We start from the raw sequence: 24,738 nt of genomic DNA, 5'->3' as shown, positions 1-24,738 counted from the left end.
AGGATGTTACTGGTGAGATAACATGTTGCCAAAAGCCTTGGACGTACTATTCTAGATCTTATGTCTGTAGCTCTTCTAGACAAGGGTGCACAGAAAATGTGAGTGGTGCTGTACTGCATTACATTTTAGTTTCATCCATAAAATAGGCAAAAATATGAACATATAAGTTAACAAAGGATCAAAATAAGAAAGTGCCCTTCTTCTGTTGTGGTTTAATCATTGCTTATGCAAAATGCATACAGAATAAAAGATACTTCACAGACCATAGTTACTAATATTGTGAGTTGTTTGGTGTAAAAAGTGACACTTTTCCAACGAATTGGAAAAAAGAGCCAATCCTTAGGTGTGCATGAAGTGTTATATTTTAATTTGATTGTTGTTCTGAACTGCCTAATGGTAAAAAAAAAATGGTTTGTTTTCCCACAAAAAGTCAATACATGAGGAAACAAAGATCAGACACATACAAGCATAGAGAAACAGTAAGAGGCGGGGCAGGTTGTGTAAAATAAGAGAGGAAAGGAACAGGTGCATGCAAGTGTGCCCGTGCACCCCCACCCTGTTTGCATAACATGTTCTTTAGCCTCACGAGTGGTCAAAAACTCTTCACGGTACTTTTAATGATGCTTCTAAATATGTCCATGTGCATGGTCATTTCTTATTCTGAACACACACCTGTAGAGAAACACAAATAGGGTTGTTTGTCTTGTCTCTATAATTTCATTTTATTCCTATTACAACTGGACAGTTTGTGTGTCAGACTCGTAAAGGCTGTTACTTAACAAACACACATAGTCAGAGAAATAAGTAACAATTCAGTTAGTTCCTCTCCCGTGTCCTTATTTGATTCATTCATGTCTCCTTCTCTCTTCCTCTTTCAGTCCTTTTTTTTTCTTTCTCTGGGACATGTTCCATTAATGACTCATGTGCACAAACTGTGTCACAGCATGTAAACGTCTGTGACTCTGTGTGTTTCTCTCCCTCTCTCTCTCTCTCTGTCTGTGTGTGTGTGTGTGTGTGTGTGTGTGGCTACCAGTCTCTATGTGTTTCTCTCCCTCTCTCTGTGTGTGTCTTTGTGTTGCACGTGCGTGTGTGTGTGTGTGTGTGTGTGTGTGTGTGTGTGTGTGTGTGTGTGGTTGATGATGGCTGATATTAGTCTTGACATCAGAAGCCTGGTCTCTCCCTTTGACCACAAAGGTCAGACACCAAGAGCCACAAATGATACTAGTTACAATCATGCACATTCTTGAACACTCTGGTTTTCGTCACCTAAAATCTAAACTACATCAAAGGACTCTTGGTAATACTCCTCTTCCCCTTCTAATAAATTTGTTTCCCCCTCTCTTTTTCTTGCATTCATTCAATCCCTCCATACAGCTCGGTCTCCTCCTCCCCTCTTTCCTCAGCTCTTCCCTGCATTTATCTCCATTAACTCTTGTCTGTTCCTCCTCTTGTATTTTCTCTCCTCACTTATCTTCCCATACCCCTTTTCTCCTCCACTTCCTTGTCCTCACTTCCCCTGCTCATTTCCCTTCCCTGTCCTTTTTCCATCATGCTCATCCTTTACTTTTCCCATCCTTCACTTCCTTGCTCCTGTATGTGACTTTTACTTTTCTCCTCCCCTCGTTCCTGACCTCTTCTCCTCCATAGAAACCTATCCTTCTGCTACTTTCCACCCTCATCTTATCCTTTTTTCCCCTCTTCTCTCCTTAGCTACTTAGTTCCTATTGGTCCATTAAGTCAGTTGAGGCTGCGAGTCCTTTAGCCCCCTTATAATCAGCTTTTACAAGTTGGCTGCTTGGCTGTGGACCACTGAAGGATTGAATTGAATGGCACCAAGGCCCGATGGGTTTATCCCTTCCTCTTATTCATAGCCAGGAGATCCTGGCCTGACAAACACACACACACACACAAACACACACACACACACACACACACACACACACACACACACACACACACACACACACACACACACACACAGACTTTTCTTCAGAACTGAATTTTAATTGAAAGAACTTCTGCTGTTTATCTCTCTTTTTGGCTGCCATATCTGAGGTGAGGAACTGCAGGTGATAACTTTGGCTTATTTTAGCTTATAACTAAGACCACCCACCAAAATGAAGAGTTAATTATAGTGTTTTGTACCAGCCCCAGCACATATGGCTATATGTCATCCTGTGAGAACAATCAATGAATCAATGCCAACCTTATTGTGTTTTCCTCCCTCCCTCTATTTTTAGTTATACATTTGGCTTTACCTGCTCTACAGCACAACAAAAAACCTTAATTACTCAGTAAATTAACACTAGTGTTTCTTCATCCCCTGAGATAAATTTAGGAATACGTGGTTGATTGTAAAGTCATCTTTTGTGTTAGATTCTAGCTGATAAATACAAAACTTTTTTATTTTTTTATTTTGACATATATGAAGTGACTTTACAATTTTATTTCAGGACTTTTTTTTCCATGTTTGAGGTTTGTCTGTAAACCAGCAAAGATGCTGCGCTTGCGCTACATAATTATAGTTCAGGAGCAGACTTTCACATGTGTATGACCTCCTCTGTAAACATTACACCAGTAAATGTCCAGTGTTTCACGGGGGATGATGATGCTCGTTTGTGTGCGTACGAGCACGTATGACGAGCACGCGAGCAACAGGTAACTGGTGCAGTTCACCTAACGGCCATGCGGTCTCGCTAGAAACACAGTATTTTTGAAAGTTACGTATAGCCCCTTTAAAAATGATTTGAATTGTAGATAAAATACATCACAGAATTGAGTAATGCATTTTGAACAATGCTTCATTTGGAGTTAATGTTTAAGGGAGCATGTTTTGCATGATTTTGTCTTAGTATTTTTTTTTTTCTTCTGTTGAGTCGAGAATGAAATTAACTAATCATATAGTTTTTGTTTGAATATGGTGACTCATGTTACGCTGTCATCAGCTTGCTTCTTTGTTTCAATAAACAGTGGCACTTCATACATTTATAAATACTGATTTTGATTTATGTCTACGTTTTCTCCATGTGAACTTGAATTAATGAACCCAATATCCTGTTCTCTACAATACACACATAATTTTAGATTTGTTTTGGAGTCTATATCCTGGAATAAATGTTTGTGTGTGTGAGTTCTCCAAGTCTTGAGCACTGCTCCTGCATTTTAATCCGTGCTGCTCCACTTCCGTTCTGAGAGATCTTTCTTTTCTTTCTTTTTTTTTCTCCTTCTCTGTCTCTCTCAGTGGAAAAGTGACTATTTGAAATTGCTCTTCACACTTCCTTGCATCTGCAGCCACAAAAACACACGCACACAGTCTGACAGAGTGCAATGACCTCCACGCACACACTCAGGCACACACAGTGTGACATCGCAGTCACAAAATGCACATCCACAACTTCAAAAGTCTGCCGTCCCACCATCTCCACCTCTTCCATTGCATCTTTTCTTTTCTGTCCTCAACTTTGAGAGTATTACATTCCAGATGTCACTGTTTCTACTGTGTGGCGTTTATCAGACATCAGAGTCTTTCCCTCAATGTCTCTTTCTTCCATATGTTCAAAACATTGACAGAATCACAGTCATTAACAGATGAAATGGTGATTTATATATAATTCATAGCCAACACATATCTCCCTGTCCCCCTATTAAATGACACCTATAGAAAGTTGTCATGACAAGGTCAGAGGGAACAAGAACACAGTGGACCAAGAGGCTTAGACAGAGAGGAGAAAAGCTAATATAAAAAGGTGTATAGGAAAAGAATTGTGAAAAAGAGGCAGACAGATAGAAAGAGAAGGGTAGATATTGGGTCCAAGCCAGTGGGGTGGGGGCTGTTGGTGCCAGAGGAGAGAGGTGGTAGTCAGACCACATCTGGGGAAATGTGACTCCATTGACCCACTGACAGGGGCATCAATCAACAGGTGGTGCATGTGTGTGGGGGAGTGTTGGGTATTACTCAACAAGGGGTGAACACAATTCGCTTAACAGCCCATGGACAAGGACAAAGTCGGAAGGAAACTTCATCCCGACTACAAAAACTGTGACAAAGGTTTGTTGTGTTAGGTAGAATTCCAATTAGCAGCATTAGTCAGCAGTTAAAAAGGTCTGGCAGGTGGCACTTTGATATTTAGGCTTTTAAAGCAACATGAAACAGCCAAGACAAGTTGAAAGAGGACAAATCCTCTGTATCTAAAATTGTTGGGAAATAGGCCCAGGAAAAAAAAATACAGTATTTTATTCATAATATGTCAGCGGGGACGCGGTCTTTAAAAGCATTAAAACATTCAGTGACAGCATCAACAAGAATAGAGACATTTCACAAAACAGACATGCATAAGTAAAACATTACATGTAAGTATAAATGATGAATACTGTGGACTCAAATCTTGGCTGAGCTGAGTCAATACCTCTCTGGCACAGTCTCAACTAACATGTCCATGACCGTCAGGTTTCTTGCAGGTCCATTGCACTGGGTTTCATAATGCTGCAAGGTGAAATTCTGCCTTTTTCCAGCCCTTGTACAACTAATTGGCATCCATCCAGCTATCTGTAAATTGTTGTGTGTTGCACCAATGATATAGCAAGCTATTAAGTGGCTGGCTAGAATCATTCATAGTGTGTAGGCCTGTTTGGAGCCATCCATTCATTATTTGTGCTGCTTTTTCTCCTTAGAAAAGCACAGGGGGCTGGATCTGATCCCAGCTGGCCTCAGGCGAGAGGCGGGGTTCAACCTGGACAGGTCACAAGTTAACCACAGAGCTGATTCATAGAGGCAGACATGCTCATAGTCACATCTACGGGCAATTCATGGTTGCAAAATTAAATTGTGGGGGAAAAGCAATGCTAAGTTACCATACAAAGTTCCTCAGGCAAGTTTTAACCTGTAACCTTCTGATTGTTAGATAACAGTGTCAATGTACCACAGTGCCAGTGTTTGTAGCCATTGTCAAAATATCAGAGTGAGGACCTTTATATTACACACTGGAAACGAATTGGTCAGAATAAAGCAGAAAAAATAGGAATATAATGACTTAAGTGTGCTTGACATAATACAAACAATAGTGGAAAGGGAAAGGGCATGTTTTTTTTTTGACTGGGGTGGCCTCGCCCAGGTAAACAGGCTACAGCAGTAATAGCAAATAATACAGTATAAGTTGAGATAAGCATCAACAAAAGGGATACTAAGTTAGTTGATAATTTAAGAGACCTGTCTTATTATCTCTTTTTATGAAAATTGATCTTGAAGCAAGTGATTTAATGGAAATAAAAATGGCTGACCAAGCAATATTTCTTATCCCATTTCCCCAATTATCGCCAGAATAATCGTTAGATTGCTCGATTGCTAAAAGAATCGTTCACTGTCCTAAACAAAAATGTTCTCCTTTTTAGTTTCTCTTTTTTTCAGTCGCATCCCAGTTTTCAGAAATGTCAAGTCATTCATCTTTCTTTATTCTTTATTTCGAACGATTAAAAAAAATTGTCGAAAAAAACAAAAATAACCTATTCAAATAGGTTAAAAGAAATGTTAGTCACTCATAATGATTTGCAGTTTCTTTAGTAACTGATATAAAATACAGGCTAGAACATTGCTAGTGCAAAAATGTATGACAGTGAGAAAACTGACTTAGAGGGTAGCCATTGTCAGGAATAAATGAACACCCTGCGGCCCGAGTTTTCAGCCAGACCCTGGTTTGAAAAGGGCTATTTTTTCAGACTTCACAAAGAAGCCACAGAAGACTTTTTACAGCTGTTTTCACAGACTGAACAGATTCCCCCTTACCTTGTAAAGTGGCTTTTTTTATGTGGGAAATCATCAGAGTTCCCCTTTCACCTAATAAAAAATTAAACATTAACACCAGCGAGACGAGACAGTGCAGGATAGAAGACAGAGAGACAGACAGAGAGATAGAGAGACCACCAAAATAAACTCCATGCTTGTGATAAATGCTCCGCTCAGAAATAGAAACCTCATCCCTCTCACATCCTCCTCATCCTCTTTCACTCTATTATTTCTCCTCCTCACCACTCTGTCCTTCCTTTTCTTCCACATCTCACACATCTCTGTCCATATATCTCCCTGTATCCGTCTGTATCTCTCGCTCCCTTTCTCTTTCCGTCCCCTCGCTTAGATAGTGTGCCATCCATGTGATCAATGGAGTTCATTCTTTTTAGGAAATTCTCCTGTGATGGATCTTTTCTCTGCTGTGCTGTGCTGTGCTGTGCCTGCACTGTATTGTTTTTATATATATATTTAGTTTCTGGGGCTGTAATTTGCGCCTGTGGATGAAATCTTTGGAAAAAGCAAACTGATATTTTGATGCTTTTCATCAAACACTTGAACATTTTAGACACTTTGTTGAACTTTTAAGAGCTTGAAGTTGTGTTCAAGCAGCTGTAAAAAAAAAAAAGAAGAAATTCACCTGATACTGCCTGACTCGGAATAGCTTTGCTTTGTACTCAACCTGGAGAATTTTACAACGAATAGTTGATGGGTCAAATGCAGAGAAGTAGAATCTAAGCACAAAGAAAAGAATAACTGGCATGGAGAGGCAAACAGATGGAGGGGAGCTGGGGTGTGTGGCGGTTAAAGTAGTTTGTGACAGTTTTCATACATTAAGGAAGATTGTGAGTAACAGCATTAAGAATAACATTCTGGAGGTTTTTTGGCACCTTCTGCTTTGGCAATGCAAGGCAACCATGGACCATGCCAAGGTAGCACCCACTGAAAATAAATAGCAAGTACATAATAATTAACAGAGCTATAGATCATGTGTATGAACGTGTTTGTATTCAAGTACCTTGGTTTATTTATTTTTTCATTGTATGTTCCTGCAACCGGCACCTAAAGACGTAGGTCGGCTGTTAACAGGGTAACCTGTTGGTGTTCATGTTTCTGCATGTGTTTCTGTAAAAGCATGCTTTTGTTGTCGGCCTTTAATTTAGTTCGTACCAAAGTCATATCGACAGCTGAGACAGACACTAAAACCAGCCTGATGTGACAGATATGCTTACATGAGTGCGTTTGTTTGTTTGTGCGTCGATCGTTAATTAGATATAAAATAGAAGACAATATTTGATCAACACAATATCAATATCCAAAGCTCTGTCCTTCTGAACTCATCTTTCTTTTCTTCTTCATCTTATCCTTTCATTCCCGTTCCTTTCCTACACGCGCCACTGTGTTTTGATTGTTGGCTGTGTGTGTGTGTGTGTGTGTGTGTGTGTGTGCACACTTTGAAATAGAGCAGAATGGGCATTTTTGGGGGAGATGAGAGATCACAGATGGGCCTTGTCAAATCTCTGTACATCTGGCTGTGTTCCTGTCCAATTTTCCACTCACAACAACACACAGACATGCACACAAACACATGCACACACGTGTAAATATGCAGTTCACTTTACCTCCTTCATGATCTTACGTGAAGACATACGCACATCACTTAAAAACACTTCCACTCATCTAGCCATGCGTGCCCATCCCCACATAAATCATAAATCCCCTCATATGAGCACTTTTACACACACACACACACACACACACACACACACACACACACACACACACACACACACACACACACACACACACACACACACACACACACTGTGCAGCAGGACACAGCAGGTATGGACTCCTGTTGAGGCTGTGGTTGCCAAAGCGATGATGCCAGAGAATCCAGACCATGCCAGGTTCAATGGTAGCCAATGGCCTATCAGTGATTGCATGTGAGATTCCAAAGGACCAAACCTTGTTGTTGCATAGCGCCACCTATTGAGCCTGTCCAAGACTTCTTTAAATTCTTAAAATTATATTCATAGAGAATAATACTTCACACACAGTGCCATTATTTAAGTTAACATAAAAATATGACCACAGTGTTAGCCTACATTTTCAAATTACCCTACCTAATAAGTAACCAAGGGTTAACAGTATCTGCAATAGCTAGATAATAAAGAGGAAAACGAAACCTGATCTTTAAAACGGACCTGTCTTAATACCATGGTAATAAGTAAATAAAGTAAAAAAATGTCTTGTATAAACTTAAGGCAATACAGTGTTTCATACAGTGATAATGATCTCATTCAAGGGTCAACCTTCGCCTGCATGAAAGAGCTCTGCGTGTGTGTGTGTGTGTGTGTGTGTGTGTGTGTGTGTGTGTGTGTGTGTGTGTGTGTGTGTGTGTGTGTGTGTGTGTGTGTGTGTGTGTGTGTGTGTGTGTGTCTGTCAGCTGTTCATGATCCCTGTACGGGATGGGGACATATGCTTCATAGGACTCCTGTGGACACAAACACACTCAGACACACATGTAATCCCTTACACCTCAAGGACAGCCATTATAATGAGAAAAGAAAGAAATCAGCCAAAATACAGAAAGATAACTGACCTCAATGTACTAGTCTGTTATGACCACATGACCAGTAACATTTGCCAATCAACATTACATAATAAGAAAGCTACATTTGAAAGAAATCAGTGCTGGCTACATTCAACCTCTCAATATGGAGGGCTGGCTCAAAAGATTACGTGCGAGCCTCCTGTGACCCCAATCTGCAGGCATAAATGTGCACAATATGGACAACTTATGCAACACAGAGGTGGGATCCTAATGGGTTTTACATCACCTTTACTAGATGTTTCATTCTGATACAGATTAAGTCAAAAAGCAGTATTTCTTTTAAGCTTTATTGATATAAAAAAAACATCTTTTATCATTTTTCCATTAGTCTTTTTCTTTACCTAAAAGATCTGGCCCTCAATAATCACTTCTTGTTCTTAGACTCTAAGTGAACATATCACATCATTAAAAACAACTACAAATTCTAACAGAAAACGTTCCTTTCTTTCCAACGCTTTTCTAACAGAAGACATCCGTTTATCCAAGAAGTGAACTTGGCTTCTTTGTGGACAAAAAAATCCAACTGTTGAAAAGGTGGTGTCCTTTGTTGCAAAGGAAAGCAGTCATCCTGCATAAAGTAAAAACACCAGTGTATACAAACAGTACTAGGTCTGAACAATTGTTTTTCTATTATTCCCCTTATTTTTCTCCTTTTTTTGTTTCTCCCCCTGGTAGATCCTCCTCCTCTGTCTCACTCTTTTTCTTTTATTCCACTGTCTCTCTGTGTTTATGCACACTCACCTCTCTTTCCCTCTGCCTGTCTCTCTCCCTCTAAATGTCTCCTAACGTGACCACGCACCATAACCAAACCAGCCTGCTTATTCATGTTGCACTGAGGTATCACTTTATTTCTCTGCTATTATTTTTTTGTGAAGTTGCCTCAGTATGACTTGCCCCAGACAGCGCTACGCTGTCCCACCCTCATTATATTTTCACACTCTGCTACCCTAGGACACATGAATACACATCCATACAGACAAACACACACTCACGTACACATTTACCCACAAACAGGATTTGGTATGTGTGTTTTGTTTATGCCAGCACTGGTTCCTTGGTGTGTTAAAATGGAAATTCTCTATTTTTGTATATAAAATGCAACATTCTATACTTTTCCCTCAGACACATTTTGCAGCAGTAGCCATTTAATGCTTTCCATTTCCTTCCTCTTTCTACCTTATCCTCACACATGGTTTGTAGCCGGTGGCTGCTAACACCTTACATAGTTCAACACACTGCACTGAAAATGTCTAATACCCAAACATGTGTGGCCTGAGAAAAAATTGGTGGATGGCCTGTAACAGCTAACAGTAACTCACAGACATGATATTTTAAGTTAGCTAACTAACCATTGCTGTGATTCTCAGCGGTCTTATACTTAAAGACTTTACTTCTGGTCAAACAAATTTTACTTCACTTCTTGTTCTGTTAAGGAAACAAAAGATAGCTTCAAATATGTAAAATAATTTCTTTAAATAAATTATAGAGGGACCTAGTCAAACACAAAATAGCCATACAGTTATTATATTAGCTAAATAAACACATTTTACAATGTAATTTAATTTAGAAGACACTTTTTTTTTCAAAGTGACACACATCTGAGAGTTACTTCTACACAAGTGAAGATGTAGATGGAAGAAAACAACGATCAAAATTATCGTTAATTTTAGTCAAAATTAAAGACATCAATATCATCAGCATCATCATCATCAACATTATCAATCCAATCAATATAAATTAGTGCGTAGGTGTTCATCAAAGAGCTGGGTCTTCATGAATGTTCATGCCCTTAGCTCATAGCTAATTATAAGAGGTTTTCGGAACTTATATAGAAACATTTCACATTTGACAGCTACATCATCAACTCTGGCTCATGTCAGCTTACTGACAAAGAGTGTACAACAAGTGATCCTTTTGGAGGTTTTAGTGCCTTGCACTACTATATGATGCTGATCAGAGAATACTGTATATACCGAGTGATAGAGGATAAGGGTTAGGGATCAAATCTGCATCCTAACACAGTGCAGTCATTGTAACCGCTGGTCCTCTTACAGCAGACATACAGCACTGCACCAGTATCTCAGTAATCCCAGAATCCAAGCTCCTGTATGTGTAATGTTTGATAAAAAAAAACACCAGGAAGTAGATAGAAAGTGAATGTAAATATATGGAAATACTCTGCCAAAGAGCAATATGTCATTTGTGATATATGCTGCTGTAATGCTTTTGGAATGGGGGATAAAAAGTGATGCATTAATGTAGAGCCCTGTGTGATGCTGAGTCGATCAGTCTTGTATACACAGCTAAGAGCCAATGTGTTTACGCTCCTTGTAGAGAAACTGTGAAGAAACACCATGTACTGTAGTGTATGTCGTGTCAGCAGCTTGTAATTCATCCAACAATTTATGTGTAAAAGCTGATAGATGTGTGCATGTGTTTATATCAGCGTGTGTACTGTAAGAATGTATTTCACAGGTCAGTGACTCTGGGATTTACGTGCTGTTTTTTTGACTTTTTTTTTAAGGTTTTTAAGGAAGGAGATGTTTATGAAATTGTAATGTTTCTTCTTTTTCCTCTCCTCCTCTCCTCCTCCCTCTCACCTTCCCTTATCTCCCCTCAGTGTTTGACATTCAAGCAGGGTCAGCAGGAGTTGGACCAGGAGGAGGGCCGGACTTCTCCCAACCACGTTTCTCCTCCTCCCTCCCGACCTACCTGCCGGTCCAATGCCAGCTAAGTGGCGCTGACTCTGCGTTCTTCTTGCGGGAAGCCAATCAGGAGGTTATGAGAAACGGCAGCCTATCACAGCGGACCGAGCCCTTCTTCCTCCACCAGCTGGAAGCGGGCGTCGCAGCCACACAATCCCTGCCCAGTGTCAACTGCAGCTATGGAAACATGAGCATCGAGCAGCCAATCCCAGTGGAGCTACTGCAAGGGTCGCCACCGCACCTGCTGCCAACAACCAACCATGTGACTCTGAACTGGAAGGTCAAAGGTCAGGTGGTGATGCCCAAAGTGGGGTCAACACGGCCCTGGATACAGGTACTGGATGTTGAATGGTTTACTTGAAATGGTCATTCAGGTTCCTCGTTGTAAATAAATAAAAAGTGTTACTGTGCAGAAATAAGTCATTAGTCTACTAAAGTCTGGGACCGCAAAACAAAGGCGCAGTTGGAAAAGTTTCATCTGAAGCACTTAAAAATAACAGACTTAGAGTTACAGAGTTATGAACTCAGATTCGAAAGTGACCACGTTTGGGCCACAAGATCATCTAGAAGTTGGTTCCATCTTTCTGCAGGCCGGTAGCTAACGGCAGCTTCAACATCTTTGGTTTTGATTGAAGGAACTACCAGATGATTGCATCCATATCTCAAAGAACCATGCTTATTCAAAGAGATTGGAAATTATACTTTGTCCCAGATTATTGATTAATTTAAAAAGATGCAGTCAAACTTTTAAATCTAATCAGGAAGTATTGGGAAGCCTCTGAAAACTGTATGCTGTATGTATCCTTCATAAGTCAGTCCCATAATAGAGGATTTATATGAATGTGAATTTATCATATCTTTATCCATTTGCTCATGTATTCATTGTAAGACACAGTTAGAAGAGGAATAAATAAACAACTCTTTAAGTCATTCTGAGTTTACTACTACAAAAAGTGCATTTCACATTACATAAAATAATTTTATCCATTGTTAATTTAAAAAAATAGTTTAATATATGTTAAAGAATTTGCAAATTAAAGCGTTTATTTAGTTATTTATTCTTTATTATGTAGTGGAAAAGGTATCGGTAACTGTTTTCATTATCTAGAGGATTATTTTTATTTTACATTTTAACACATGTCAGATTTCAGATGTTTAAACATCGGCTCTGAAAGGTTTAGGGATGAAAAAGGTATCCCTTACTGTTTTTACTTTTAAGAAAGCTATCTTGTAAGTGGGCCACCATTCCACATTATAGGCTTTATCGGCGTGTTTGTTTTTCTCTTTTCTTTAGGTACTCTTTCACCTAGTGGGGAGGCGTTGGGACGAGCCTGACCCGCCTCCCCCGGCCCTCCTCCCATGTGTCAGAGTCTTGGCCATACGTGACACCAGTGAAGCAGCACCCTCGGCGGGCTGCCGCCTCATGGGACCATCTGGCATCTGTGTGGTCCGTCTGGAGCTTCCCCCGGCTTGGTTTACACCCCCACAAGTGAGAAAAAGACCTCCTGAAGTGACTCTGCCTTCAGTGGATGTGTATTACTCAATCATACCAATGGACGGGGCTGGTCAGGAGTGTCCCTCCATAGTCAATGAGCAGTGGAAAGGTCAGAGTGCAAACGTCAGCCCTCTGGAAAGACTGGGATTGGGCCTTGGGGGACAGTGGAGCCCTCCAGTGGACGGAGGGCTTCAGGACATGATGAAAGCTGGTTCTGTGGGATTGACGATAGGCCCAGTTTCAGCAAAAGGAGAAAAACTGAGACTGGATGAGAATGTGGAGGTTCTGGTGCCACCCAGTCCGGTTCGACTTGGCAAGACAGTTGCGTTTGGCGTCTACATGAGGACGGATTCAAACACTGAACAGTTTACACTGAGGTAGGCGTATCGATTTTGTCTGGCTTTGGTTCTTTGTGGTATTGTGATCTCCTTTTTTTTATTATTTTCCTCCATCTTTTTCTCTGATTCCTCTTTCTGTCATTTCCATTTATTTTTTTCCCTCCCTCCTTTGCTCTCTCATCTCTCAACACTGCCGCCTCCTGAGGTTGATGGCTGTCACCTTTGTGTACTCAGATGCTTTCAGGAGTCAGCGATGCAAATAACAACCTCATGAATATTCATGACTGAGCCGAGGAGAGAAGAAAACAGAGAAAATGAAAGGAGAGAGAGGGAAAGGATGACAGAGCGAGACTGAAGGTTGAATAGACGTAAAATTTGAGTGGAACTTGGAATCTGAAAACTGAGGGATGGTTCCTAAAATGGCTCTCAGGTGTGCCTTAAGAGGTCACCTATATGATTTCTCATGTAAGCAGCAATATGTTTCCTGCACTTGTATCCCAGGAAACACATTTCTTTTTGGTTCGCTGGCTGAAAACAAGTTTACAACCCCTGATCTTGACTAAGCACACATATCTGCATCCCAATCTCTGCCTCATCATTCCACTGACTGCAGGGATTTCAGGCTGACAAATGACAGATGTGCAGTTTTATCATAACCCATCCATCGAAAATCCCATCACACAACATCATTGCATAACTACAGTCATTATATTGTACCTTTTTTTAATCTGTTAAACATGTCAACTCAGTATCTGATTAAGTTTAATTTAATTATTGATGTATAACGTCAACAAAAAACTAATTACAATATTAACATGTTTCATGACATCACACGTGTTACCATGGATACAGAGCCCTCTAAAGCTATCTTCTACATTTACTGTTACACACATTTTCATCCCAGGACAGTGCATCAAAAGTCAGTGATAGCAAAAATAACTACAGAGTGATCCTCTATGTGGCAGCAGTCTGTTTACCGCTAGTCTATTTTATTTATTGGTTTGATTTTAGTGTGATTCTTTGTCATACTGCAGACATGATAGTTGAACTGCCAGTTGGACTCTGAACTAAAAGGCAGTAGAAATGACAACCAATAAGGGGCTGTGGTCAAACACTGTTATTGGCCTAATTTAAGCTTTCATCCATCAGTTCCCAACCTGGGGTCCAGGCCCCCCTAAGGGGGGGGGTGACTGAGATCTCGGGGGGTGCGAGGCTCTGTCTCCTCTGAGGTTGTCAAAATTAGATTTGCACATATTAAATAAAATCATGTTAAAACCTTAATTGTTAAGGTCTTATTGTTAGAAAAGTGTGTAGGCATATTCAGATTCTACAGTGACAGTTCATTTTTCAAAAGCAATGTATCACTTTTTTTCATGTGGGTCCTGTGGGGGGGCTCAGCTTTTCTTAGATACAAGGAGGAGGGGCTCTAAGGGATGGGAATCACTATCTAAACAACTGAAAGTGTCCTGCTGATTTGTAATCATGCTGAAATCAATCACAACATTAGCAACAGGGTCACAGTTGTGTTTTTGTGCGCGCACAATCATTCCTGAGGTTTTCTGAGGACAACCGAAAAAAAGAACAAGTGGCTCGACTGCACTGCCCCTGACCCACAACTTGCACACACAACTACACATGCACACACAATGTCACAACTGTACAGGTTTAAAAAAAAAAAAAAAGAAAATACTCCATCGATGGGCTCACTTTTTCTCTGTCATGTACGCACACACTATTCTTCATAATATCTCCAATATGTGTGTGTAAGAAGAACACACATGCACACACATGCACGCACACGCACGCACGCACACACACACACACACACACACACACACACACACACATAGGAAACATGAGGTGGCCTCTTTGGTTCCCCCTACAGACACTTTGTCTCTGTCCTTGTTGTACAACACCCCTGCTGTGTGTGTCTGTTTGAGTGTGTGCACAATATACCTGAATGTATCAAAAGATAGTGGAAGAAAAATATCCCCCTCCCTTTTTGTATGACATCATTTTCATTTGTCTCTTGGAGTCTTTATTCTGTTATTTTTTTCATTGTTTTTTGCAGTTTATATCTGTTTCAGACCGTGTGTGTGTGTGTGTGTGTGTGTGTGTGTGTGTGTGTGTGTGTGTGTGTGTGTGTGTGTGTGTGTGTGTGTGTGTGTGTGTGTGTGTATTATTTTGTATTTGTGTGGGAGGTTGGGGGTGGGGTCTTGCACTCTGCCCTAGCATACAGTTCTGTGGATAATCTCCAATGTTAGAAGCACAGTCTGACATGTAATCAGGCTTTAGTGTATCTCATTCCTGTATTCGTGTGTGTGTGTGTGTGTGTGTGTGTGTGTGTGTGTGTGTGTGTGTGTGTGTGTGTGTGTGTGTGTGTGTGTGTGTGTGTGTGTGTGTGTGTGTGTGTGTGTGTGTGTGTGTGTGTGAGAGAGAGAGAGAGAGAGAGAGCACTAAGGTGGAGAGAGACATAATAAGCCTTAAGTGTGCTCCATCACATTGAAGTGATGTGATTATGATAAACTGCTGCTGAGATGGAGGGGCACGGAGGGAGACAGACAGAGTCAGAAAGAAAAGGAGAAAGAGGACATGTAAATACAAACAAGAAAACAGAAAAAAGACAAAAAAAGATACCATAATAGGAGAGATGGTTAAAAGTAGAAATAAGAGAAGGGAAAAACATCCTGAACTCACATCTCATCCTCACTTTAGAGCAAGAGGTAGACATGGAAGGACAGAGGGCTCCTGGCGACACACATTTGCCAAATTGGATCGGGCATCTTCGCTGTATCACCTGTCACAGGGCTCGTAGTCTCACATAACCATACACACTGCTTTTGTCACTTCGAGATCAGACTACCCATCTGTAGACAACTACTGCACTGTGCTGCAACCTGTGGAGGATGTTTCTATTTTTTCATTTGGCTTCTACCCCATGACATCATTTACAAAGGAAATATCCAGATATCTGTAAGAAAAAAAGTGATTAAAAACTTAAATAAGTGTAAAGTAAATGCTTGCACAGGAATAAAAACTAAAAATCTAAAACGTTTCTCTGACTGGCATATTCACTCTAATTGCAGTCTGTGACTCCAGACTTATTACAGATCTACTGCCAGTGTCACAGACTGTGAGTGAAAATGATACTGTTAGACAATTAAACATGTTTACGGCTGACAGAACACAACAGACATATGAGACATGAGCTCGATGAGTCTGTAATTGCTTTTTGACACTGCTACTCAGGCTTAGATATTAATACGAAGCCAAAGATAATGGGCCAAACTTAAAAGGACTCCCTCGCTCTGTGTTGAAAAGCCAAGATTCGCTTTAAAAGGAAAAGAGGAGAGTTTAAAAAAGAGAGGCCCTCCAGTTAGAAATGAAGACACAAAAGATGTTTTTTGCGTATTATGTTTTTCACATAGATTTTTGTTTTATTATAAAAAGGTTATTTGTCTATTATTTAAGAGTCCATTAGCACCACATGTTACATCATTTTTACAGCTACAAAAGATAAGATGCATTTTTCTTGTATTAAAACAGATTTCAAACAAAGAAGTTCCTGCCATGTTGCCAGTTTACCACACGTGAAGGTTGGAAATGCATATAATCAAGTCACATTTCCTATTAACTGAAATATATTTCAAGCTGTATATACTGCTTGAAACATCCTGAAAGACAAAACGTGCATATTTTATAGTTGTTTTTTTTTTTAAACTCTATACACTTTATTAATCCCAAGGGAAATTACAACTTCTTCACTCTGTTATTTTGAGACACTCTTCACACACACATAGGCTCGAAAGCACAAACAAGACACATGCATTTCAATCAGGAGAGACTTGCAGCGATCGCACTCAAAATGACAAACTGACTGTGGAAGAGAGAGAACAGATTTAAAAATTTGACCGCGGAAGGACGATTCTTTGAGAGAGGTTGTGGCAGAGTCGGGTTGGATTAAAACTTAAAGACTAAACGCCCCAAATCAGCTGATCACCATAGCAGGGAGAAGGAGGACGTGGTAGAGAGGGAGTGGCTAAGTTGAATAAATGTGTGAGAGAATATAACCAGTCTTCATGCTTGAACTTACGTTGAGCTCCATTAAGGAAGAGATGTCAGAGGGAGGGTACTGTATAGAGAGCAATGCACACGGCGGAAGTTCTGGGTCAAAGGCACCTCGGCACTCAAGGAGTATACCGCATGTGGTCTGAACCGGTGAACTGGCTCCGGTCCCTATAGACTGAGTTACTCCTGCCTCATGTAGAAGCGTTGGCCCCTGCCTGGATTTGAACCCTGTGCCATCTTCTTGTGAGGCATCAGCGCAAACCACTCCGCTAACATGTTGATTTGAAATTTGGTTTTGATTTCAACTTGCCGCTATTTGTTGAATTTCTATGATATAGCAAATAAGAAAACATGAGGCAAACCTCAAACCTTCCATTTTCGTGCAATAATCTTATTTCAGTTCAGCAGAAAGCTCTTGCTGGGAAGTAAAACAAAAGACACAGATTAATTATCCCTTATCTGCCCACTAATCACCACACCCTCACTTTTAACTTCAAAAGGCAGAAAAGAGGGCAAAGCTCGATGATGAATCTGTGTTCCAGGCAGCTCCAGTTCACTGTGCATTCAGCCAAATCTCTTTAACACGGTGTTCAAATCCTCTCCATAGAAGTTTGAGTCCTACAATCTGTGTTTAGTCGAGCATTTCAGCTCTTTGCAGCAGTGGGAATGTTGACAGAACGAGGGTCAAAGTGATTAGTATCTCCCTCGTTATAAAGCTGTCGTCTTGAACTGTGTGCAATCGTTGTTTGGTTAGTTAATTAGCAAGATGATTACTGATGTGGGGAAAAATGTTCAGCGTCTGTGTGTCTGTGTGTGTATGGGTGTGAGATACACTGCTTAAAGAGATAGAGAGTCAGCCATCATAGAAAGGCAAATATGTCTTCTCTCTGCTTGTGTTTGCTCTTCTTTTCCTCTATTTTCTCTCACTCCATCAGTTTTTATGTGACAGGTTTTATAAAAGTCATTTGTTTCAGGTGTGTGAATTCATATGCGGCCTGTATTCATTGTCCCATTCCTCTGTGTGTGCGTGTGTGTTTGTGTGTATGTGTGTGTGTGTTTGTGTGTGTGTATGTGTGTGTGTCGGGTGTAGGGATTAGTGGATTTTTCCTGGGATCAGAGGGGAGATGTATTTCTAAGGGACAGCTAGTCCTCTGTTGTGGTTACACCTCACATACACACACACGCACACACACACACACACACACACACACGCACACACACACGCACACACACACACACACACACACACACACACACACACACACACACACACACACACACACACACACACACACACACACTTTCCCCCTATGTGTCCCCAAACACACACACACACACGCACACACACACGCACACACACACACACACACACACACACACACACACACACACACACACACACACACACACACACACACACACACACACACACACTTTCCCCCTATGTGTCCCCAAACACACACACACACACGCACACACACACACATGCTCAGTATGCCCAGGATGCCTTTATTCCACGAGATCTGCCATCGATTTTACCTCAGATGCCCTTTTCTCCAACAAGGAGGTGGAATCAATTGTTTTTCTGACTGTTTTTGTAGAAGTGTTTATGCAACCGTACACATTTTTGGGGACTTATGTTCTTGCATACTTCCTGATCTACATATTTTTCTGACTTTCTGCAGTTTATAGCGTGTGTTTCATATTTATCATTTGCCAGAATACTAGTGTTTTTTGGTTGTGTACACACGGTGTGTGATGTGTGGTTTTCATTGCCTTTGTGTGTTTCCTTGGTTCAGTCTCTCTTTTCTTTGTGTTTCTTTTTTCTGTTAGTGGTCTTGGTTCTCTGCTGCTCTTTGTGTCAAATCTTTCTAACTGACGAATGCATTTCATGCAATCTTGAAAAGGCACAAAAGATAAAACGAGCATTACATGGATTTCTTTCAGCTTGGATGAAGCAGATAAATGAACTGCCAGCTAGTTTCCAAAGTAACCTTCATGGTACTAACATATTAAAAAGTAATTCATGAAGTGACTGTGTGATTGTAGCACTTCTGTGTCTTATAGTTTGCTTCTTTTATCTGTAAATGAAAAACCAGTCAGTTTGACAGCACACTAGCTCAGTAAGAGCCAGACTGTATAAAACATGGACATCACCTATTGGTGTCTGAAGCAGACTTTTGAAGCCATATTGGAAATGCTATCTCAAATGAACTTTCGGTCGACCTTGTAACAGGCAAAGAGCTGGAGCTGAAAGCCTCCTGAAAAACACATACAACAGGCCCACTTTGTTGATTTGACTTGTTAGTTTAGCTAGCTGCTTTTGTTATTACTTTCTTCTTCTGCATTCTCACATTTGGTCACCTCAAATTCATGCAGACGTTTTAACAGCAATCTTGCAAAAATAAGTCAGGGCAACATATTGGCGAACATTTGGACAATGTCTGGACATTTTTAGGAGGGCAGAAAAGTTCTGTTAGAGGTTTTGGTCATTTATTTGCCAAATTCTAAAGTAAAGTCAGTCAAATGTGTTATTCATCTCAATAGTTCATAAAAAAGATTGTTCTATTGGACAGCAACAAAGAAAAATTACATCAGATTTTAGCTTTGATCACCTGCATTTTCCCCTTACCGACGAGGTGAAAGATATTCTGGAGAAAACTGATTGCATAGTCGTTGTATACGAGGTGGTGAAAATGTAAGTGACTCCCTGTCTGTCCTTTTTTTTTCCTGTGCAGTATCTCTCTGTGTCATTGTTTCTTTTTATGTCTGCGACTGTCTTCTTCTTTGTGTCATATTCTCACAGGGAAATCTTCCACAGCCGTTGGATCAGAGATCATTTCTTTGTCTTTTTTTCTTCTTCTATTTCAAGCTCTGCTCCTACAAAAGCAGCGCTGCAAATTATCACCCAATGTGTTAAATTGGATCCAGTACAGCAGAAAGTCACATACACATATGTCTGCCTCTCTCAGTGTGTCTCACAGCTCTATCATTCTTTTAAAATATGTTCTTGCATGCTGCTTTTACATTTATCCATACAGGGACCAAGAGTATATTTTTTGTATTTAAACTCAATGTGGTAAAATACAACACAGGGAGCAGAGAGTAGTCAATGAAATAAGAATCAACATGTAATCATCATAACAGAGAAATACACCAATATATATAAAAAAATAACTTTCTAATTATCATCTCTTTATTCACCAAGCACACGCATATTCTTGCTGCTCAGACTGTCCATCCAGAACAAACAGCTGTCATTATTTAATATTCACTATATCCACATCAAAGCAGATGACTTTGTTAGATAAATGCTCATCCCACTGAGAATGAACTCCCGCCACCTGAGGTCATTCCTTTAAGAACGGTGTACCATTAAAACCAAAACAATGCCATTTTGTACAGACATCTAACAGCTGTTCTCAACAGACAAGCTACCGCCTCAAAAGTGCTACACATTAACAGTAAAGTATCAGCTCTCCAGTAGGCCTTATTTTGAGATCATGATCATCATCATTATCAGTGAGATAACAGCAAAAATGACTTTTATATTTGCGAGGTTATCCAAAAAAGGAAGTAGAACAGGCATACCTGTAAAGTTTTTAAATTTGAGTAAGTGATCAAATTAATTTTTTGTTGGTATAAGGTTTGTTTAGTGGGTGTAAAGACACAACAACACTTTTTATTAGAGTGGCAATGGAAAGAGAAATAAACACACTTTTAATTAAACACACAGGATTGTTTAGTCAAGCATTTTTCAGTTGTGCGCAGCACAGAAATATATACAGATAAAAAATGGATGAAAAGACAATGCTAATGAGGCTAAAAATAACAAATGTGCAAACAAAAACTTAATGAATATGTCAAATTATATTGATACATGTTTTTTCTTTAATACTTTTGATGCTTTTGTGAGGGGTGGCCTAACTGAAGTTCATAAATGGACTGTTCATTAAGTAGTCGGGTAAGTGTTGGAATTATTTCTCAATTTATTTCAGAGTGTAAAAAAATAACATATCTTATCAAGGAAGGCCACTGAAAGGCATTAGGTTTTACTGTCTTTGATAGAACCTTTCAGTATGTTCCAGGGGTCAGTTCTGGGCCCTACCGTATTTGCAATCTATGTTAAAGGGGTCATATTATGCTTTTTCTGGTTTTATATGCTCTTTAGTGTGTTTTCCATGTATCCTGTGCATGTTTAGGCACATCTATGTGCAAAAATTCAAAGTCCGCGGAAACGCAGCTTCTCCTACGTCCTCCTGTTAGCTGCAGCATTAGCTGCATGTAACGCTCGGTTCTAGCCCCCCTCGAAAAAAATTTGCCGGTGTGACGTCTTGTCAGTGTGAGATCACTGATCTAAGCCCATTGGCTCGTTGTGGCAAACCCAGCAGCTCATGTTGCACGCCCGTTAACTTCTGTAGCACGCCCACAATATGCCGTAGCCTGCAGTAGCACAGTAGTGCTAAGGTGCTAATGTTTTTGCTCTCCTCGGAGCACATTTCCACATTTCCGAGAACCGTGCCGAGCGACTGACCAATTACGGCAGGGCCGACCAATCAGATCAGACTTGGCACACGTGGGGACTCTGAACGTGGGCGCTTCAGAGCCTTAGAGAGAGAGTCAGAAGCGAGCCGGTGCATGGAGCGGCAGTACATGAAAACAGACACTTTTTTCTAACTTTAGCTATTGTGAACATACTTTAGTAGGTACATAGATTAAATATACGAACCCTAAAAAGGGCATAATATGACCTCTTTAAAATATTGTTTCGTCTACAATGGACTGTAATATTCATCATTACGCTGATGATATTGTACTACATTGATCTGCTGACTCAGTACAGCTTGCTGTAGAGAAACTGCAATTTGCTTTTAATACTCTTCAGGATGCATTCATCAGCTTAAGACTGGTCCTTAATGTCAGCAAAACCAAGTACATGATCTTCACCAAAGCCAGAGATATGGATTTTAACAGTCTACAGTTATCCACACTCAGTGGCAGCAGTGTTGAGAGGGTCACAGTGTATAAATATCTTGGCATTTGGCTGGACAAATCATTTACATTTAAGCATCATGTGAATAATCTCACTGGCAAACTTTAACAGAAACTTGGCTTACTGTACAGCAACAGATCTATCTTTCCTCTTCATTGTAGGAAAAGTGTTGTTGAAGCAGTCTTTATGTCAGTCCTCGATTATGGCGATATTATCTATAGACATGCCTCTGCTTCCACTCTTGAAACCCTGGACTAAGTTTATCACTCCGCTCTTTGAATCTTAACCAGAGACCCCTATAACCCTCATAATTGTAATCTGTATAACAAAGTTGGTTGGTCTTCACTGGCATGTGGACATTATAAACATACTGTTTATTTATAAATCTCTTATTGGACGTACGCCATCTTTTTTAACATTTCTGCTGAACTTGACTACTTCTACGTCTTTTGCTTCAAGTCCTGCGGGTTTTTATCAGATCTCGGGAAAATCCTCATTAAGCTTTTTCGCTCCAAAATATGGAATAATTTACAACACACTCTGAAGATTGACACTCGTGTTTCTCTTGCACAAATTAAGACAATGATCTCAAACCACTTTACCACAGTGTGCAATTGTTTTAACTGAGAAGCATCCTTTTCTTTGTATCTCAACATCACGGTAAATGAGAGAAACCTCAATCATTTTCAAGGCTTAAAAAAAGGTTTGAAGTATGTCACAATTGCCTCTTTTACATTACTATACTGAAAATTTAACTGGCATTACTAAAACCTCTTTCTGCTATTCCCTTGAGAAGTCAGCAAAGCTACAGTAAACTGTCTATCACTAAGTGGGGTGTATGGGTTAACACTGCACAAACACACACCTGCACCTACACACACAAACACCCCTCCTATTTCTGTTTTTGACCCAAACAGTAACTCTGTCTCTGTTTATTCTCTTAATCCAGTCTGCACTGTCATTCTTTCTGCAGCATTCTTCTTTCTCTCCTCTCTAACCTTCACTTCACCCATCAAAACTCCCTCTCTTCCCTCTCCTTTCTCCCGTTTTCTCTTTCGCATTCTCTCTCTCTCTCCATCTCAAATCCGTCATGAATATTCATAAGGGTGTTATTTGCATTGCTGGCTCCTGAAAGAGGCTGAGTACACAAAGGTGACAGCCATCAACGTCGGGATAGAGCTGCTGTTTGTGTGTTTTTTTGGGCTCAGTGTGAGTATGGGAGAAACAGACAGAGGCAGAGATGGAAGAGGTGGAGAAAATGAGGAAACCATCAGAAGAGCAGAGTTGGAGAGAAGGAAGGGTAGAAATGCAAAATGATTGACATTATCGCTAAAATTGTAATTAATACGCACGTGTTTTTGAAAAGTTGTGAAACATTTTTGGTCTTTGAACTTTCATTGAAATGACAGTGATCCTCACATGCACACACGGCCGTTAAGCTGTCGATCCCTGTTTTTCAAAATCCCAACCAATTCTGTCTGTTTTCTTCCTTTCTTTGCATTCTATCACTCTTTGTGTCTGGGTCTCCCAAGGCTAATTTTGGGATGCTTCATATGCAAATGCCTGGACGGTTATTGTGTTTCCCTTTCGTTTCGCTCCTCGTTGCAGGATGGAGGAGCCCCATTTAGAAACAAGCCTCTATGCATTCCTCTGGGCTGGGGATGCACCAGTTGCTTGGAGGAGCACGTTTTAAACCAAGCGGTGCATGTTTGTGTGTTAATCTGTGTGTTTGTTTGAGCATTTACCTTTAAGACACTCCAGGGTTTGGGAAAGGAGTTTGGGTTTGTTTATTTTAACAAGCTGGGGGAAAACCATTTGATATTTTCACTAGCAGAGGACTCATAACTGCAGCCTTTTTCACCCTGGAACCTAAACTCAAGCTTTTTTTATTCTCTTGGCATGGGATCACAGATGTATTATAGGATGGATACAGCATTGGAGGCAGAGCCACGTTTATTCCAATAAAAGCTGCGCAGTGACGCATGAAGCAAACAAAATGTGTCACTGAGCCCATAGCGCACTTGGAGTTGCGGTCCTATAGCTCTGATCTGCGTCCATTGTGTCGACACTAATATCTCACCATCTCATATCGTAAATATAAGTGTGAATTTTAGTTCAAGACATGGCCAGACATATAGTACCTGTATAGGACAGTCTTAACATTTGAATATCAAAATAAAGATTCTGTTGAAACTCAACAGAAAGTCTAACACGGAAAGTAAAAAAGGTTGACCTTTGCGAACATTATTCTCTATTTATTGCCCATGCCATTCTGCTGTCCAACATATTTAGAATATTTTAATAAACAGCTTTCCTGGTCTAATATAGGCCGACTGTAGCCTAACTGTATGTGTACTGTGCAACAGTGTGACTCCACAGAAAAACATGCTTTTTTTTAAAAATGGACCTTTATCTTGCAAGCTTCTTTTGATCACCAGATTGGATTCTATAGTTTGAATGAATGTCCTCTTTGTTGTCCTTCATTGTTGCAGAATGAATAATTACTTCGAGAATTTCTGTCATAGCTTGTTCATCTGCTCAATAAATTAACTAAATATATTTGATTTTCAGTCCATTTTCTAACAGGCATGTGCTTCTTGCTTTGGTAAACTTGCAATTCGCTGTGGTGCCTCCTTTTTGAGTACATCTTCCTATTCACTTCTACACTGCAGGGAGCTCTATAAACAGCCTCCGGAGGCTAGATATAATACTGTTTTCTCTCTCTGTGTGCCGTTATGTGTGT

At 40.2% G+C, this 24,738-nt stretch overlaps 1 protein-coding gene across 1 annotated transcript in view; it reads left to right on the top strand.

Moving 5' to 3' along the window:
* si:dkey-215k6.1 (transmembrane protein 132C) overlaps positions 1–24,738 on the top strand; it is a 246,350-nt gene that overhangs the window by 73,385 nt on the left and 148,227 nt on the right. Inside the window, exons 2-3 of the mRNA XM_061038479.1 lie at positions 11,017–11,435; positions 12,396–12,973. Coding sequence (XP_060894462.1) covers positions 11,017–11,435; positions 12,396–12,973 — 997 coding nt within the window. The remainder of the gene's footprint in view (positions 1–11,016; positions 11,436–12,395; positions 12,974–24,738) is intronic.

This window comes from Labrus mixtus, chromosome 5 (assembly GCF_963584025.1).
Source record: "Labrus mixtus chromosome 5, fLabMix1.1, whole genome shotgun sequence".
NCBI lineage: Eukaryota > Metazoa > Chordata > Actinopteri > Labriformes > Labridae > Labrus > Labrus mixtus.
The sequence above is the reverse complement of the archived record's forward strand: the minus strand, read 5'-3'. Positions and strand labels throughout refer to the sequence as shown.